The sequence below is a fragment of the Lygodium microphyllum genome, chromosome 7 (assembly GCF_053477565.2).
Source record: "Lygodium microphyllum isolate KBCC chromosome 7, Lygodium_microphyllum_v1.1.10, whole genome shotgun sequence".
Classification (NCBI taxonomy): Eukaryota; Viridiplantae; Streptophyta; class Polypodiopsida; order Schizaeales; family Lygodiaceae; genus Lygodium; species Lygodium microphyllum.
The window spans coordinates 54588619-54609356 of NC_141141.1; the positions used below are offsets into that span (position 1 = coordinate 54588619).

General features: G+C 39.4%; 1 protein-coding gene across 5 annotated transcripts in view; it reads right to left on the reverse strand.

Annotated features, from left to right (window-relative positions):
- The window catches only part of URH2 (uridine-ribohydrolase 2), a 235457-nt gene extending 223837 nt beyond the window's left edge, over positions 1-11620 (reverse strand). For 4 of the 5 annotated variants that reach the window (XR_015691312.1, XM_087681375.1, XM_087681373.1 and 1 more), the window contains exon 1: positions 11459-11620. Coding sequence is in view for 3 of the 5 variants with exons in the window: in XM_087681375.1 (XP_087537501.1) it covers positions 11459-11516 (58 nt within the window). In the remaining 2 variants the exon portion in view is untranslated. The remainder of the gene's footprint in view (positions 1-11458) is intronic. The other variant, XM_087681374.1, reaches the window with a different exon arrangement.
- Positions 11621-20738: the final 9118 nt, after the last annotated feature.

Consider the following 20738-nt stretch of genomic DNA (forward strand, 5'->3'; position numbering starts at 1 on the left):
TGGCTTATTTGATTTGTATCAGTTCAATGATGCTCAGCATATTGGATAGATACAAATCACATTATAGGTGACGGCGTATGCTTGGTGGGTAGGGCTATGCCCCAAGCTAAAAACATGGGTAGATTTTCAATCTGTTTTTCAAAAGTGTTTTATACCGATCATCATATTGAAAATTTTTGTACATTTTTTGAGCTTGGTATGTTCAAAAGTGTTTTATACCGATCATCATATTGAAAATTTTTGTACATTTTTTGAGCTTGGTATGGAAAGAAACCTTGGATGCATATTCACAAGAATTCAAAGATCTTCTCCACAAAACAAAGACTTTGGATGATCCTCGATTATTACTCTACATGCATTATCTTTTCGGGTTTCCGTTGGACTACCAGAATGAGAAGCTTCGCAATCCATTACATTCATTAGAAAATGTCTACAGGTATGCAAAAAACTTTGATAATACTTTGGCTACAAGGGCAACTAGTCGACGGGTAGATCCCATCGAGTTGCCTCCACTTTCAAGCCAAAGAAACCTTCTATCCCAATAGCAACTCATCAATTGCCTTCTTCACGGTAACACAAAAGGTCCTCATAATAAGAAGGCTAAGTCCACTTCAAAGGCTTCGGTAATATAATCTCCAAGTATTTCTTATGATTTTTTATTGAAATATTATTTTATTAATGCAAGTAGTTATAATGATTGTTCCATAAATAAAATCATGTTTAGCTCGCATAACCTCTTAAAGGTCAGTGCTTGTACTAATAGCCAACAAGCTACACTTTTTTTTATAATGGCTCTACTCACAATTTCCTTTATTTTCAATTACTGTAGAAATTGCAACTCCGCACAGCACCTACTGACCAAGCTTATTGTGTCCCTTATGTAAAGGCCCCCACTCTAGATTGCTAGGATCAAATTGTGCTAAGCTTAGATCTTTTGATCCAGTAGTACCATGAGCTCTTAGACTTTCAACTAATGAGCTTTGACCATGTCGATCTCATTCTTGGCATACCATGGTTTTTTAATAGATATTCCTCTTTGTACATTGACTATAAATTCATATACTGCCTTTTAAACATAATGGTCACCATCATGTGATTGAGGGTTGTTTACCCTCTGAGATTACTAAAACCAATGTACAATATCAGCTTTGGATTTTGGTAGATGTTTTTGTGATCCCAGATGTCGCTACTTACGTTTGTTTTATTGAGAAAATTCAATCATCTGGTTTGCAATGTAATTCAATTTCTTTTAATACTAATATTGATGTGAATTCAAATGCGAGCAATATTTGGATCCGAATCTACACAAATACGCTAATATCTTTCTGTCTGAATTATATGACGAACTTCCACCATCTTGCGGTACATTAGACACAATAGGATCGAGACGTTACACGGTAGACACCCTATCTCTCGGTAACATTATAGGTTTAGCCCGAAAGAAGGATAAGATAGCTACACAACTTCACAATTACCTAAGAAGGGTTTTATTGAATAGAGTAAATCTCCATGGGGCGCACCTATCCTTCTCACTAAAAAGACAGATGGCACAATGCACTTCTATGTTGATTACAAAGATGTCAATAAGGTGACCATCAAAAATAAGTATCCGTTACCTCATATGAATGACCTTATAGATCGGCTTTGTGATACGCAATATTTTACCAAGATCGATTAGTTTTATCAAATGTGGATAGCTTCAGAAAATGTCCTACAAACTGCATTTTGGATGTGGTATGGACACTACCAATTTTTAGTCCTACCTTTTGGATTGACTAATGCTTTTTGGACTCCAGGATTGTGGGGATGGAACTTCTTTCTGTCCCACATCCCATTCCATGTGACTATATACTCACAAGTGACAACACTTCACCCCTATCCCCCATCCATGTCCCGTTTTGCATCACTTGTGAATATGCTTGTTGGAGCTACTACCTACATTGTGCCACTTGGAGATGCTGGCCACTCTGCTAGAGCTGACACCCATGGCTAATCGATGCCATCTAACTATCTCCCAGTTCACAAGACTTGCTGCACACCTATGTTTGCTGAATCTGCACCTTCTGCAGATTGTCGCCCATCAGCTGATGTAATTGTCCACCTTCTAGAGGCTGTTAATCATCAGATGTTGCAATCACCACATTATGACACCTATGTTTTCTATTTTTGCTACACCTACAACTTGCCACCCTTGATTTGGAGCAATAGCCCATCTTCTAGGAAGCTCTTCCATTCAGCAGACATTTGTGTTTTGCTATTGCTGCCCTTGGAGTTTACTTTTCTTTCACCATCAACTATGGAGAATCGTGTTCCACTCGCTCCACTAATGTCCACATTCACCCAATATCTTCTCTGATATTCCCCCTACCCAGGATTGTTTTTTGCTCCCTCTACAATGCATATTCCTTCTATAGGTACGACCATCCTTCATCAACCAAGATAGTGCATTATCTTGAGCAACTACGTCATCACCCAACTCCTTGGCTCAACCCTTAGCCTTGGTCGTACAAACACATAGGCCTGAGCCCATTGTACTATCATTTGATTTCACTCTTCATTCATTCATTCTTTGAGTTTATAAGTCCATTAATTGCTAGTGTTTCTCATACATCAATTGTCTCCATTGCAAACCCTACCATTTGTTTGTTGAGCTAAAGCACACGTTACAACTGATTAGCATTCTTAAACAGCCCTAAAAACACGCTAAATTAATGAAAAACACAAATTTAATGCGCGGTTCGAGAGAGTTTCAGTGGTCCCCAAAACCCTAATTTTTTTGGGGCACCCTTTAACATCTATAAACAAACAAGTTGCCCACCATTCAGTCTTATCCTATTGTGCAAGTTTTTCACTCTATCATGCAAATTTCAGTCATCAACCACCTACCATCTGTTGTCCAGCCATCAAACTGCAGCCCCCAACCATCACTATCCATCCCTAGGTGGCCTATTTTCAGCCCATTGCCCTGTTGTTTGGAGGTCTCCATCCGTTGCCTCATGATAGCACTTGATCAGCCTGCATTTTCAACATCTAGTACTAGGCGAGTGGCTACTGCCATCTCTCCCACTAGGCGACTGTTGTAGTACTTGTGTTTTTGCTGTCCAGCAGGCCACCTACATCAATAAATACCTCTCCTATTGTTGCCTAACAATTCTCTACCTCGGGTGATCAGTTTTCAGCCTTCTCTAGTGGTACACTGCTGCATTTACCAGATTTCAACCTCCAACTGTTGTGTTTTGGTGACCAGCCTGCTGCCCTTTATTATTCGACGCTCTCTCATCTCCAACTCATCGTTACAGCACTTGGGATCCATCTCCGGTGGGCGTGACTCTCCAACATTGCATTGCTCTATCCTTGGGCATTCTATACACTCTTACATTCATTTACAACATTCATTCACTCCACGGTTTCTTCTTTGTGTGTTTGTCTTTGTGTTTGAGTTTTGAGTTTTTGTGTTTTGCATTTTGCGTTTAGGGTTTGAGTTTTCCTTGTCTCTGCCTGAGTCTTTGTGTTTTAGTCTTGGCCGTACATGTATTTCCTCAATGCAAACCCTAGCATATCTTCACATGGTATCAGAGCCAATGGTCTTTAAAAGAGTATCCTATGGTGATTGTGGAGGCTAGTCTTTGTGTGAGACTCGCATGCGACTCAAATCTAACTTATAATATCTCAAGCACCTTCTTCTAGGGATCCTATGATGCCCTATTAAGCTTCTCCATCATTGGAGACTCTAAGAAGGCATTATGGTCTTGAGGAGGTAGACACACATTCACCTTAACCATCTTCTTCTCGTTTTGGTCATCTTACAGATGAAGAGTTCGAGAAGTACTTGCACATCACATACAGTTCAGTTTACACTACTCCAACAAGTGCTACTACTCCATCTAAACTGATTGGTGAGACTAGCCACCTTTCTTAGCTTGGAGGGTCCACAGCATTCAATGCATCTGGCGATCCATCTTCTTTATCTCAAGCAAGCCTTATATCAAGTTTGTATAATCCTTTTGAGTCGTATGAGCCAAAACCCTCTCATGTTTCTTCTTTTGTTATGCAAGATCTGGATGATTTTCATTATATTAACTTTAATAGAGGAGGCTCTCGAAGTAGATATTCTTTATCAAGTATATCTTTACCATCTATTTCATTTGAGCAAGTAAACCATACTCCTCAACTCCCTCCCACCCCATCACTATCTTCTCCACATTCTGATCCATTCACATCTTCATTCCAAAACCTTAGATTACACTCCACTTCCGCTCAAAGCATACTAGGGGTTGGATCTTCCATCTCCACTCCTAGCACTTTCTCTTTCTCTATACCACAATCTACCTACCCTCCATTCACTCCACCTCTTGATGCATTGTTAGGGGAAATGCCACCCTTTAACACTGTATCTTCCACATACCTCCACTTTACCACATCCTTCCTTTCGGGACGGCTGTGATGGGCATCCCCTCACTACCCCCCTGAACACTCACAACCCCCCCACACGACCTATCAAACGCAAGGATATCCATCCTCTACTTATGGACTATCCTCACACATTCCTTGGATCACTCCTACACAAGGATTTTTATCATCTGCTCCTCGTGTCCCTATCCCTCCACCCTGGGCACCACAGGCGGTTACCATGCCTATACCCAATCCGCCCTTGCACACATATGGATTTGCTACATACACTTCTTGTATAAATGGTGAGCACTCTGGGATTCCTTCCCAAGTGTACTCAACTTTTCCACCCTATCCCCCCTATTCACCCTACCCCCATTACACATCTCCATCTCCTAGCATTACTACTCTTGTTGCAATGGCCAAGAATGCCTTCACAGATAAGACCTGTTTTAACGGGTCGAATTTCACCACTTGGTTGAAATTCATGTAACAAGTACTTGAATCTCAAGGACTTTAGACCTTGTTGTTGGTACCAACCCTTGATTAGCTAACCTTGATCACATCCGTCAATGGAGAGTCCGCAATGCTACGGCCAATGTTGAGTTAATGCAGGGGTTGCTTCTTGAATTCCACTCTCAATTACAGCATTTTTCCCTTGCATCTGAGCGTTGTAGTCATCTCACTAACCTCTGTACTTGACATATTGATCTCGATTTTGAGCGTAAGGAGTTTTCCGTTAAGAAAGGGGATAATCTCAAAGTCAGGTTGGCCAAATATTGGCGATTACTTGCAGAGTTTCCCACTACTGGCTCCCCAAAATCAAACGGCGATCAAGTTACGTTTTTCTTAAACAAGTTGTCTGACAAATACTTCCATTTTATCCAACACATTATCTCACTCCCTAGATTGCCAAACCTTCTATGAGTTTGAGTGCGAGTTCTTGTGTTATGCGAGGCTGCACGATCAAGTCCATAAGAAGTCCTCCACACATATCCATTCAAAGGCATGAGGGTTGATTGTCTCTTCTTCAAGAGGAAAAACCAACAATAGCAGGAACTTGCCAAATTGCGAAGGCAAGCCAAAATAAGTGTGATACCACTTCCTCTGACAGAACTAAAGAAACACAACTCCTTTGGTAGCAAATTCCTAAGAAAAATAGGTTTTGCACATATTGCCAAAGGTCATCCCATGTGGACAACGAGTGTCATACCAAGGCCCAAGACATCCCTCCTAGAAAACCATAGCAAATTGTTGCGACTACCTCCACTCCGGTTGGCTAGTCCAATAGGGCTACGCCTCCTGCTGCTGATCCATGTCCCAAAGGCTACTAGATATGTGGCACACAGACAATCTCAACAGCCTATCTTGTTCACTACTCCTAAAGGATTGGCTGATCAGTTTGCTAGTGGCTCCACTATCCACTTTATGCATCCATTCCTAGGGCATCCTCTTCACTTTCTAGGACCACTTCACCACCTTGTCAAGTGTTTCATTGGTAGAGCCCTACTAGCGGGCGTATACAACAGTGGCCACACACTTAGTCTTTCCCATTTTTAGACTTTTGTTGCATACATACATACTCATTGCATTGCACTTAGCTTTGCTTTTTTTTTATTTCAGTTTTGTTTTTTGAAGCATCTCACTACTCACCTCTATGCTTACAGATTTTGATCTCTTTTGCAAGGTTTTGTATTTTAGTGAAGGGCTTACATGCAAGTTTACACCCGTCCTTCCTAAGCAGGAGATAGGAGCTACACACCGGTGCAACATCTACTAGGAGTTTTGCTCTTCTACTAGCATGAAAGCTTCCCCTCCCGCGGCGGATCGTGCAACATCTCTCTTGATACTATCATAGCGGTGTTTTCTATCCTTACTCTTCTAGTAGGGACACTTCATCATTTTCATCCACATGGTTCTCAGTACCACACGAAGACCAACATTTTCCGACTCCTCTTCCTTCTTTGGCATCAACAACTAGGTTGAGAGAGGATTCCTACCCTTCTTAGTATTCTACAGGTTTCGGTACTTGTCTTCGACATCGGTCCTTCTCCCTTGCTATACCTATGCATCACATGATTTCATCATCTTTTGTTCTAAGGTGCTTGGGCAAGTGAACAACTTCCCCACGAGGGACACTGTCCAAGTAGCACCTGCTGCATGGGCATTCTTAAACATGTAGTATACTATGCATCCCATTGTGCAAAACACCATTGGACGGATCCTAAAGTGTTTTCATTGGAAGATTACACCTTCACATGATACGTCATCACCTTTCCCTCGCCATCGACATCCTTGAGTGGTTGGGTTTGCTTGTGTTTTTTTGTGATGTGTTGTATGTACCATCCCTACTCTCATCTTCTAGGTCACTATTAATTCATTGGCCATAATCCCTAAATTAACTTTTCATCCAAAAAAACAAAAAAAAATAAAAAAATTTCACTGTGGTTCCATCTACCTTTGTAGAGCTTGGTAGGCCACTAGGTAGCCGACGAGCACCCTTTGTCCGATGCCCTATCTTCTGTGGGAGAGACTACTTGGACTCCCTTGGTAAGATCACCATCACCTCTGTAGTCTTAGTGAGCTGCTAGGCAATCGTCATACACCGTTTGTCTAAAGCCCTGGCTGCTTTGGGGTGGGACACCTTGGGGTAAACATTTTAGGCCTTCCCTTTTAGACTCAATTTTGGGCTTGAGAGGAGTTCTTGGGCTAAAATATGCTTTACAACTCATTAGCATTTTTAAACAACCCCAAAACACTCTTAATTGATGAAAAACGGAAATTTGGTGTGCAGTTCAAGAGAGTTTCAATGGTTCTCTAAAACCCTAATTTTTTTGGGACACCCTTCAACATTTATAAATAGACAGACTGCCCACCATTCAGTCTCATCCTTTTGTGCAAGTTTCTCACTCTATCGTGCAAATTTCAACCATTAGCCACGTACCATCTACTGTCTAGCTATCACCGACTATAGTCACTATCCAACCCTAGATGGCCTGTTTTCAACCATCGCCCTATTGTCTAGAGATCTCCATCTGTTGCATCATCATAGCACCTGATTAGCCTGCGTTTTCAAAATCTAGTGCCAGGCGAGCAGCTGCTGCCATTTCTCCCACTAGGCGATTGTTGCAATACCTGCATTTTTGCTGTCCAACAGGCTATCTGCATCAACAAATACCTATCTGCATCTCCTATTGTTGCCTGGCAGTTTTCTATCTCAGGTGATCAATTTTCAGCTTTCTCTAGTAGTACACTATTGTGTTTACCAGATTTCAACCTCCGACTACTGTGTTTTGGTGATCAACGCACTGCCCTTCTTTATTTAGCACCCTCATCTCCAACCAATGGTTATAGCACTTGGGATCCGTCTCCAGTGGACGTCACTCTCTGACACTACATTGCTCTACCCTTAGGCATTCTATACACTCTTACATTCATTTACAGCATTCATTCACTTCAAAGTTTCTTCTCTCTGTTTTTGAGTTTTAAGTTTTTGCATTTTGTGTTTTGTGTTTGAGTTTTGCTTGTCTCTGTCTAAGTCTTTGTGTTTCAATCTTGGTCATGCATGCTGTGTTTTCTCAGTGCAAACCCTAGCATATCTTCACATTCTTTACAACAAGTCCATGGAAAGACAATGTATTCTTAGAGAACTAAAAACAAAAGAACAAGAACACATGAACTCATAAATAATAAATTTGGAAAATAGAATCCATATACCAAAGCACAAGAGTGTGTACAAAGACACAAAATATAGACAACTAGAGAGTACTCCTAGTCTCCCCTCTCTAGCAGGATGCAATGTGCGAGTAAGATAACAATATGGAAGAGAGGTGGCCTATTTATAAGCAATAAGGAGCAATAAATAAATCAGGTCAGCAAGTAAACCAGCTGAAAGGTGTTGCCAAGTAAACATCCAATGCACTCAAACAATGTGCCATACAACCATGATATGTACAATTCTAACACTAATGTCTTTGGCTTTTTGTACAAGCCCAAACCAAAATTCTAGATAAATCATTAAAAACACAAGATTCAAGAGTTTTGGCACAACAATTGGCTCAAAAAGTTTTGTATAGGGGATCCATGGATTGGCTACTCTTTCCATCCCATCCGTCCTAATCCAATCATATATCCTTTACTTTTCTCGTCAAAATACATTGCCCTTGCTCATCATTTTCATCTATACTTCTGTTTTGACATCATCCCCCAACAACTACTAGCACCTCCCCTACTTGGCCCATCGTTATCATCCTCGCATGTTAGAGTGCCACATGACTGATTTCTGCTATTGGTCATCATCTCAGCTAGCTGCGTTTGGGTCAGCCAAGCGACCTACTAGTCAGCAATCTCTAGCTGCCAATGCTGCTGGTTTCTGCACCGACGTTTGCTATATTTTTCCTGGCAGACCTCATCATTGGAGCACTGCTGCATTCTGGAGCCTCTACTATGTTTCTTCAGCCTCAGCAACATCCACGCACTTTGGGACTGCTCATTTGGCAATTTCTGCTGTCATCATTGCGACTTGGACTGCCTACATCAAATTCAGTAACAAGCTTTGTTGGCTTGAAATGGAAGTATGACACACTCCTTTGTATAAGAAAACTATGGAGTAGTGGCTAGGGTTTGCACCGAGCAAACACGGAGTGTACAAACACAACAATACAAACACACACATGCAAAACTCAAATCCTAAAAGCAAAACCCAAAACTCCAACACAAATACAAACACAAGCCATAGCAACATGTAACAGGAAACAGGAACAGGGAACCCCATGATTTCCCATTCCATGTGGCTATATAGTCACATGGAATAGGCATGCAATAGGGCATAGGGACTGGGAACGGGGACGGGGACGGGGGACCTAAAATTGACCATTCCATGTTGCTATGACACGAGTGAAAGAAGAGAGAAAGAACACAACTCTGAAGTGAATGAAAACTGTAAATGAATGAAGAGAGTACAGAGTGCCCGAGGGTAGAGCAGTAGTGTCAAAGAGTGACGTCCACCAAAGACAAATCCCAAGTACTATAACCACCACACGGAGATAAGAAAGTGCTAAATAATGAAGGGTAGTAGCTGTTCACCAAAACACAGCAATCAAAGGCTAAAATCTAGTAGGTGCAGCAGTATACCACCAAAGAAAGCTGAAAATTGATCACTCAAGGCAAAAAACTGTTAGGTGACAAGAGGAGAGGTGTTTGCTGATATAGACGGCCTGGTGGACAACAAAAACATAGATACTACAACAATCGCTTGGTGGGAGGGATGGCAGCAAGGCACCAAATGCTAAAGACATAGGCTAATTAGGTGCTATGATGATGCAATGGATGGATACCTCGAAATAGCAGGGCGATGGCTGAAAATGAACCACCTAGGGCTGGATAGTGATGGGCTATAGCCGATGATGGCTAGACAGTAGATGGTAGGTGGCTGATGACTAAAATCTACGCGATAGAGTAAGAAACCTACACATAAGGATAAAGACTAAATGGGAGCAGCCTATCTATATATAGATATGATTGGATCCTCTCAAATTAGGGTTTCACTGAAACTCCCTCGAATCGTGCACCGTTTTTGTGTTTTTCATTAAATAAGAATATTTTGGGGTTGTTTAAAAGGCTAATCAGCATGTAATACATTTCTTAGCTCAACACCCCCTCTTGGGCCCAAAACAAGGCTAGAAAGAAGGCCACCACCCAAATTTGCCCAAGGCATCCCACCCCAAAGCAACCAAGGCATCCGACAAAGGGTGCATGATAGCTACCCAAAGGCCCACCAAGACTACAAAGGCAATCGTTATCTTACCCCAAGTAGTCACCCCAGAGAGGACGACATCGGACAAAAGGTGCACATCGACTGCCCAATGGCCTACCAAGTCGTGCAAAGGCAAATAGAACCACAATGAACTTTGTTTTGTTTTGTTATGTGTGTGTGTGTGTGTGTGTTTTCTTTTTTTGGATAAAGGTGTTTAAGAGATGGTTTGCAGTCGATTAAGTAATTGTACAATACGGGAGAACATAGAGCGGTAGCAAACTAGAGTGTTTCAGCTCATGTTTGTATAGACCTTATTATGAAAAGACATACCTTAACCTATTCCTAGCAACCTAATCCACCCACAACTAGCACAATGCTAGAGAAGACCACAAAAAATATGAGACAAAAATTGCCAAGGTATCTCCTAGATGGACCCAAACGGTCATGGGTGCTGACTATAGTAGAAAGCAATTCTAAGTTGACGACACACTATGGGTATGCATTAAGCTAAGAGAAGAGCTACTCACTATCTATGCAATTCAGTTTTTGTGTTAAATGATGCAAAAAAGGAAGCAACTAGTCCCCCAAAGTGATGGCCTAGTGATAAAGCTTGTGCTTCATAACCTAGACCTTGTGGGTTTCAAGCCCCACAAGGTGCATCATGGGTAGGGACACTTATGCTCAAATGAAGTGTTTGTGTGGTCTGGGCTCTTATCCCTTGAACACTAGGGTGAACCCTCCTCCTTGGCAAGTGGCCCGAGGAGAAGGATCCCAGTTGCAATCAAGCTCCGTCATTTGCTTGGCTCATGGCATATCCTTGGTGTCCACAGGAAATACCTACATGGTTGCATGGCTAATATGTGGAGGGGAGGCGGCCCCCCTTGTGGGCGTTCAGGTTTGTGAGTGTAACAGAAATAAGAAGCGATTATTTTAGATGGTAAGCTCTGAACACCTAGATTTCCACTACTACTAGACTAATAAGGTTTGTGGATCGGCTGGAAAAAAGGAAGCTCTTTCTAGATTTTCCAATACTACTGGAGAAATTATACAAGATTGCTGGCTTTCCGCATGATTCAATGCTAACTTCTTTTTTCTTAATCGCCTTGCTAATCCTCTCCGAAATGGTGCTTGCAAAAACAATTCAACATTGTTTCCACGAGCCTACTTCATTTGAGAATTGACATACGTATTCATGAAGATGAGACACGGACTAAAAACTAAGAAATCGGATCAATAACGTAACAGCTACATCGACGCGTATTAATACCAATACCATTAAAAATTTATGGCTCTACTGAAAGCAGATAAGCGTACCGATCCCAGGATCAGTATCGATGATGAGCTTCCTCTTCTTCATATTGGTGGAATCCATGAAAGAGAGAGAGAGAGAGAGAGAGAGAGAGTGTGAGAGAGTGAGGAAGATGTGGGAGCCCAGAGGGTGGCAGCTACGAAAGACGCCCACGCTTTAGGAGATGCCTCTCTCTCTCTCTCTTTTTTTTTTTTTTTCGTAAACTCTCTCTCTCTCTCTCTCACATAAAATAAAACTCTTCTTGTCTCTCCTACTACTTTTAAAAACTCTCTTTTTCTCTCTCCACACTTCTATTTCCCAAGTACAATTCACCCCCATCCCAAGGGTTTTGCAAGCAAGGGTATTGGATGTTAAAGGCCAAAGATCAAGACCACATAATCTCAAACAATAGGGTGGTGTAATTTAACTACCTATTGCAAGTAACATATGTGAAATAAAAGGAGACTTTTCTATAGGCCCTTTTTAAAATGCACAAAAAGCAATAATAGCTAGTAATGTGTTTTCTGTAACTTTTAGAAATATGTTGCACATATTGCCTAACTTTTCCTGGTTATTTCACATATTGGTGTCGTTTGATAGAGGTGGAAACGCGAAGGCAGCATATGTGTCATGTTGTTGGGAAAAGGGGCTATGAAAAGGTGCTCTAAAACTCATGAAAGAAGCCTGAAAGTTTTGGATATGCTCTAAATTCCTCCCATGCATTTATAATAGGCCCATGAGAATGTGCTCTTAGAAGATGCTCATGATCAATCTCTTAAGATAGCAACATCCAAAGTAGATTATTGTGGGAACATGCTCATTAAAGCATTAAAAGGCATTTGAGACATTAAATTTGACATTTGAACTAAGACTATCATGTGGCATTCTTGCCCATGCAAGCCCAAGGACCATGAAAAAGGTAGGTTGGTAATGATGAGGAGCAAAGTTTCAAGCAAGAGGAGAAGGCATGGAGATGTTACAAACTTGGATTACTAGTTGAAGTGAATCATGACAAGGTGAACATGTAGGACATGGAGAATGTTATCCACAACAAGCTCAATGCATTCTTAGAAAGAAAGAAAAGCTTATTGAAAGCACCATATATGTGTGGCCTTCTCACTCCAACGAATCAAATAGAGATATGCAAATATTTCTTCTACTTGTATTTTCTTTTATTTTATGGGTCATGAACAAGAGTTTGAGGAGGGGATGGTTTCTTACTACATATAGTGCTAAGCCAACTCTCCAACATTTGAGGTTTGTAGGGTTCTATTTCACACTCATTGGGTCAAAGCAAAAAAGGGATTGGATTCTTGCCTCTATGGTTGGATATTGTGATAATTTTGTCAATGTGTAGGCTTGGTCCTTTAATTCTCAACTTAGGATACCCTATCTCATGAATGCCAAGCTTAGATTTATTTCCTTGGTTTCCCTAATCGAATGGATGGAGAAGTGGGAATGCTAATGAAGCCATTGGGCAAGCTATTATATAACATGACTCCTTCCCACCATGGAATCCTCATAGCAAACAAGCATGCATGTATCATGTGGGACCACCACAAAAAATGTTTGAGTTTCTGTGAGTTTATGATACTCGTGGTTTGGAAGTTAGATTTTCATTCTTCCCACACTTGTACTATCTATGTCATGAAGCTAAGCATTTCACAAAAGAGTGCCCATATCTAAATGGAGTGAGAGATCAAAAGTTGGAGCAATAGGAGAGCCTAGAGGGAAAAGAAAGGCTAGAAGGTTAGAATCCAATAAGGGACAACTTGAGAAGAAGGGTTTGTTGGCTGAAGACAAGGGTATCAAACATGATGTTGCATCAACACTAAACAAATCAAAAGAGGTCAAGGGGAATGACCTTTTAGGTAAAATATAGGGTTCATAAATGTTGCATGTTGACACAAAGAAGGGTAAGGAGAACATCCCACCATTCAAGAAAGAAAGCTCTATTAAAACTAAAAGGTGAGAAGAAAGTGTCACTCAAAGACACCAAGAATACCTTTGATTGATCAAAACGTGTTTGATGTCTTGGACAGTGCTAAAGAGTTTGAAGACACTGATGGACACATCTATGAAAAGAAGAGCAAAGGTTTCTATTATCTTGTGGAATGTGAGGTGCCTACACTATGATGTGAATAAATTTATGTATATACTATTTCAAGAAGACCAAAGCCAAATATTTTTGCACCATAGGAGGTTAGGATTCAACAAGGAGAGGTGGAATAGAAAGATTTTTCATCTAAAGTGTATCATATGGCATAGTTATAGGGCAAGGAGGAACTTTACTATTGGTAAAAGATGTATGGCAATTGAAAGTGAAGTGGAAAGATGAGAAAGGTTGTCTTCTTGCAATCTTGATTGAAGTGGGATAAGAAGAAATGAAAATCATGTGTGTGTGTGTGTGTGTGTGTGCGTGTGCGTGTGCGTGTGCGTGTGCGTGTGCGTGCGCGCGCACGCTAAGAGCTTGGAAAGAAGGATGCCACCAATGCCAACACTCTTGGTAGGTGACTTCAACATAACAAGAGGTGTGACTTATAGGTGACATGCATCATGTATCATGTTAAGGAGAATGCCTAGGATTCTTTATGCTTGATGTAAGATCTTGTTGACATGATGCATATCTTGGAGAGTATGGATTGCCACTACTTCACTTGTAATAATCATAAAAAAAGGGGAGTCATTGAGGGTTGCAAGGTTAGGTCAGAGGCTTATGCTAATCAAGAATCCTAGTGGTTGGGCCCCAAATCAAAAGTATGACTACTAATTGGCATCTCTAGTGCAGAGCATGTCCTATTTGTGCAAGTTGGTGCAAATTATTGAAAACCATCAAGGTCCATTGCATTGAATTTGAATACCGATACTATTCTAAATATAAGACCCACCACATTCAAGTTGAATACCAACACTATTCTAAATACAGTGGAAGGAATACACGTAGAGATAGAAGAAAATCTAATCTTGTAGCTACTTACTATCTCTTGCTCTTTCTTTGTATCTTGATGAACATCTTGTGAAGAGTTGAATATGATCTAGACGGTGAAGCATCACTACCAAGTCTCTTCCCACCATTGAAAGCAACAAAGAAGAAGGAGACCATTACTAGTATCTAGGATATGGATGGGGCTAACCACTCCAATGATGTATCCATGGCAAAGGTATTTCTAAATATGCTATTATGGAAGCTTATAGCTAAGAAGCTCAATACTAACATAATTAAGAGGCTCATGAAAGTGTCACCTTGGTGCCTCGTGTGTTTTTGAAAAAAGGAATGACACCTCACTTACTATGCCATTGTACCTCAACTGAAGCCATTTGGAGGAGGTTTAAATTTTCGGTCCATGTTGCTAGGTTTAATGTAAATATAGGCCTTGAAAACTCCCTTTTTGGAGAGAGAGGGCCTCTAGATGAAGAGACATATAATATGTGAAACACTAATAGATTAGTAGTCATTAGAGGGATATTGAAAAATAACATTAAGGTTGTCATGCTAAAAGAGCCTAGGCTCAAAACTAAACTAGTTTTTGGATGTTGTGCTAGGGTGAATTTGGCTATTTCGTAATCATTCAAGAGGAAAGGGCATGTGTATAAATGTCATCCCACCTTTATATCACATGAGGAATCTATATAGCAACTTCTTGTGCCTCCTTGAACCTTGTTGGATGCCCAAAGACATCTTTGTTAGTTCTAAAGTGAGAATTACTCGACTAGCTCTCTCCTAGACTGATTGCCCATTACCCATTCTATATATCAACATGTTAAAGCTAGCGTTTGGATCATAGTTCTTGAAGAAGTCCACATATTTGATGAAATGTTGACTCTAGCTATAGCCTTAGCATACTCACCAGTCACCAACTCTATAGTCATTGGGTACCTATTAATAATATTCACCAAATTTGTTAATTGCCAGCATCTTAGGTGTCTAACTCCCCACATGCTAGCATGCAAAATGAATTCATGCCACTTCTTGATTGTGAATACAATATTATCCTCATTGTTTGTGACTTTGATTAGGATAAGAACTAGAGGTGTCACAATTTACAAATTGTGGAATCTAGGGAGCTACTAGCTACAAATGCTTAATAGAAAAGCTATCATAAAACTTTCAATTGAAAAGAAAAATCCATTCCAATTTTCCTATATTTACTTGTTACAAAAATAAGTGCCATGGTATTACCCCTTCATTAGGGGAGATATGGACTAAAAAAGGGCCTTTTAGCTTAAAAGTTAATGACTCTCCCAATGACAAGAGATTCGAGTGGACCAATGGGAGAAGAGGTGGTGTGCACATTTTATCCATTCCCTTTTTCCCCTTGGGCCCACTGCAAGTAGGCTTGTCCGCCTACTCCACTTTACCCCCCTTATCGCCCAAACTTTTACCTTAGACAACATGGCCCCCATGCTAGGTGAGTATCACAAGGTGTCCAAAAGTGGAGGGAAAAATCTAAAAATTTTTCATTTTCTCCCCAAAGGCCCCCTTTTCCTCCAAAAACTTATTTTGTGTTGTGTATAGTTAAAGAAAATCTTTTTTTCTGCGTTTCTTTGGGAATAGCTATTTCATTTTATATTCTCCCTCTCCATTTTACTAATCTATCCATTAAATGTTTCCATTGTATCCTTCCTTCCATAGCCATAGCCATAGCCTCAAAGGCACCATTCTCAGTTCGTACTCCATAGCCATCACTCGTCCCTTTCTTATAGTTTGCTCCCTGTTCTCTTCATCCCAAGAACTAGAAGTATCTTCTTGGTGAATCATTCTAATGGCATCCACAAGTCATCAATGGCATCCTCGAGATTTTGTTAAGGCTATCTATGTTCGTAATACAAAGGACAAGCATGAACAATGGATAGAAGCAACGTTCGAAAAAGATTCATGGGTGTACATGCAACTAAGAGCAATAGGCCCTCATTGAGTAAAATGCCATGATATATTGAAGAACCATGGAAAAGGTAGATTTCTTGGGTTTAAGGAGGTTTGAGATGGTGATCTATTTGCAATAGTACAACGTGTTCATATTACAAAGGTTTTAAAGCTTACCCCCAACGGTACCTATAACGTATTCTCATCTTATTGTAAGTCTCCATCGTAATACTCCTTTTCTTGGTTTAGTTGTTTTGCAATCATGAATTTCGTCTGCTTATATGTATATTCCCTATTTACAATAATTTTTCCATCAAATTTTACAGTGGAACACCCTTAAAGAGCCTAACTAGATGTTTAAAGCTTTGCATGTTGATGTAGGCAAAAACTTGATGGTGCTTGGGAAGTCTTTGCAAAGCCTTCTCAGCTTTGAATTTTTTTTGTTTGAGTAGAAATATATGGTGTCTACCTCTTTGAATCCATACGGTACTCGAACTTCTTCTTGCTTGCCATTCAAGTAAGTTGAGTGGTTGATCCCTAAATGGTGGTCAATGCAACTGCTATTAACAAAGATGTTAATGGTATTCACAAGTCCATGAAATTCTTCAAATATTTAAGATATATAGGTATTTTCTAATTTGTGAATTTCATGCTTTCATACATACTTTCAAGGCTACCAATCCACTTTGTTGTCCTTCTATGCTCATTTGCAAAGGTATAGGTGAAGTGTTCTTCATATCTATCTTTGGAGAAGGTTGGGATAAGGTGGACAGTATGCATAGAGGTAATGTGTACTCATTTAGGGTACCTACTAGTAGCACAACATTTTAATACTTGATTACGCATTCCTCACTATATATGCATTTCCATTTTCAATAGTGGATGAAAAAAGTGCACAACTGAATCCTTCTAGAGTCCAACAAAGATGGGGGACTTATCTTTGACAATGAGATTTATATGCCAAATGGGTTGGTAGAGAAAGTCTTGTTGAAAAAGTATTGGAGCTCATTAAATATGTGTGAACATCTAACTCTGATGGTGGAGAGTGTAGATATTGATTTCTGAGTTGGACACAAAAAGGTGCATTTGTTTAAGTGCTTCTAATATGATGTTGTATTTTTCAACTGGGAGAATGGTATATTATCCTTTTTTGGTACACTAGTTTTTGTTTTGTTGTAAATATTAATATTTTCTAGATTTTAAATTTTTAATGGTTGAAAAGGTCTCTCATTCTCATCTTTCACAGCTTGCTTTCTACCTCCCTCTCACTTTGAGACTCCTATCCTCAATCCCCTCCCTTACATTTCCAAAGCTTCCACTTCAATTTTGATGACTTGCTTGTCATGTTAAGTGGGAATCTTTTGGCTTTTGTTTTGCTCATTAATACCTTTAGGGCTACATCACAAGTTAGCCTTGATGCCTTTTGGTCTTTTTGAATCTTAGCCTTGCCTCTATGCTCACCAATGGAATTTAATAACTTGTCAATTTTCTTCATAGCCACTTGGCATCTAAAAGGAGGTTTCAAAGTATACATGTAATTGATGTGCAACTTTAATATCTTATCAATGATGCACATGAAGCAACATAGAGTGCAAAAGTGAACATTGTCAATATGGATTGAAAATATGGGCTTCTAATTCTTGTCCATGCATGACCTATCCTATTGAATGGCACATTTCTATGGTATGCTAGTGCTCCTTTATTCCAATGGCATATTCCAAGGACTTGGAACGATTGTTTGTTTTCATATAGTATGGATAGGGTTAAGAGCCAGCTATGAGGAATCTATCCTATAGCACATGGCTTGTCCTACAACATGAAATGATGCTTGATGATTGACAAAAAGGTAAGGGAGTGGCAAGTAAACTTATTAACAACATCCTTTAGTCTTTTTGTTCAATAATTAAATAATTCATTTTCGAATTTGGTAAGTTTCTTGCTAGCAAAACTTACAAGAAAATCCATGTTATGGTCACCAAGTTGGCATAACACAACTCCAATAGAAGTTTTGGAAGTATCAACATATACATGAAAAGTGATTGTCCTGGTTGGGGCTCTTAGGATTGCTTTTGTAATAATCAAAGCCTTTTTCAATGCCTCACAAGCTTCTTGACATTCTTCTATCTATTACCACACAATTGGTCATTTGTAAAGAGGTTAGCAATCACAACATTCTTGACATTATTATATATATTACCACACAATTAATAATTTATAAAGAGGTCTAGCAACCATAGCATCGTTCAAGATGAAATGTCTATACTAGTTGATATACCTAAGGAAACACTGAACTCATTTAGCATTGTTGAGTGGTGAAAGGTCCATTATTACTTTTTGCTATATCCATAGAAATACCATTATTGGAGATACTATGACCCTTGATGATGCCACGCTTTATCCACAAATTGATATTTCAAATATAATTGAGCTTCATTGTTCATATGTAGTGAGTTAGTTGTAGATTGGTGGATCTCTATTACTTTTGGAGATCTCTTATGCACATAGTTGGCTTATATACACGCTAGTCTTTTGCTTGGAAATACATCCATATACCTAACATATATTAGTTCTATGATAGTACTTGGTAACTAGAGGTTTATGCTCATTCTTGTACACTACTAGTTGCATTTTTCAACCTGGTCGCTACTCAAACTTCCTTGGCAATGGGAGGGTTGTATTGTAATCTTTTGCCTACATTTGCATACTCTATTACTATAGTTTTATGGATAGCCATGTTGAAATTTATTTTTGAGTCTCTTTATTGAGAGGAGAAGATCCTTGGTTTGAGCACTTTAGCACATTTATTTTGTGGAAGCCATACATTGTATTACACCCTGCCTCTTATATTTAGTTTTAGGCTGATTTACTATTACTACAACAACCCATTCACTCTTTGCTTTCCAGTCATAATGGCATCTACTTCAAATGCTTCTAGGGATAATAAAATTTTCAATATATACAAGTTGGATGGAAATAACTTCAATTATTAGAAGACCTAGATTTGGTCATCTTTAGTTCAAAAGAAACAAATTAGACCATTGAAGACTAAAAGGATCAATCCCAAAGAGTTTGATGTAGAGGCTTGGGTTGATTTTGATGAGTTATGCAAGTCCACTATTATCTTGTCTTTGTCAAAGTAGGTTTACTTTAATGTCATTGAGACTAACAAGGGTGCTTGAGAGTTATGGGAGAAGATATGCAATATCTATGATAAGCAAAGCCATGCTTCACAATTATATTGGCTTAAGAAACTCATGAATCTTTAGATGAAGGAAGGCATTGATATGTCTTTTCATTTGAATGAATTTCATTCCATTTCCATCTAGCTTACTTCACAGGGGATTATTTTTGAGGAAAATGTTAAGGCTTTGTTCTTGCTTATTACTCTCATTAAGTCTTAGGATACTTTTTGCACTACCAGAAGTACTAATGCACTTGTGTATGGTTTCGATCTCGAAGATATAAAGGGTGCCTTGCTTCCTAAGAAAGTAAATAGAAAGAATATTGATGCAACCTCTCATGTACTCACTGTTAGAGGCCTTAATGATGGTGCTAATGGACCACCGTGATAAATCTGCATAGCAAGGCAAGTCAAATTCTAGATCTTGTGGGTACAGCTGTAGTAAATCCCATGGCCCCAAGTCATCTCTTATGCGTCATTATTATGGGTAGCAAGGTCATATTTGGCCATAATGCCATAAAATCCACCAAGATAGGTGAGATAAAGGCAAGGAAAAAGTGTAAGATAATGCTAAGACTTGGGATGTTCGTAGCATCATAAAGTCTACTATCAACATTTAGGAGATAAATGCATGGGAGTATAATTTTGAAAAGTACATTCTACCTACTTCTTCACCTAATGTCCTATTAACTAATACTCAATCTTCTTTCTCCAATATTGGTTACTTGATTTAGTGGCTTCCTTTCATGTGACCTACATCATGCTTGGTTCTATATCTATCATCCTATAATACATTTTGTGAGATTGGGAGATAATCGTGTTTATGATATTGTTGGCATCAGTGATGTTCATTTGTAGTTTTCTATATTGACACTTCATTTGTTTTGCATGATGTACGCTACCATATGATGACTTTGACTAAAAGTGTTATCTCTATAGGACAATTAGACAATGCTAGGTATCATTCTTCTTTTGGTGATTCTACATAAAAAATCGCTCATGGCAACTTCATTTTGGCTAGACATGTCAAGATTCACAATCTTTATCCCTTGTAGCTAGTACCACCGATCATGTTTTGGTGGTTGATCGAACTCCACATGTATTTTTTTGGCATTGTTGTCTTAGGCATATGTCCCTCAAAGGAATAACAGTCTTGATTTGTTTGTAGTATCTCCAACCCCTTGACTTTTCTTGTTTTGATTCATGTGATTATTGTTTATATGGTAGGTAGACTCATAACACACATAAAAACTATGGCTTT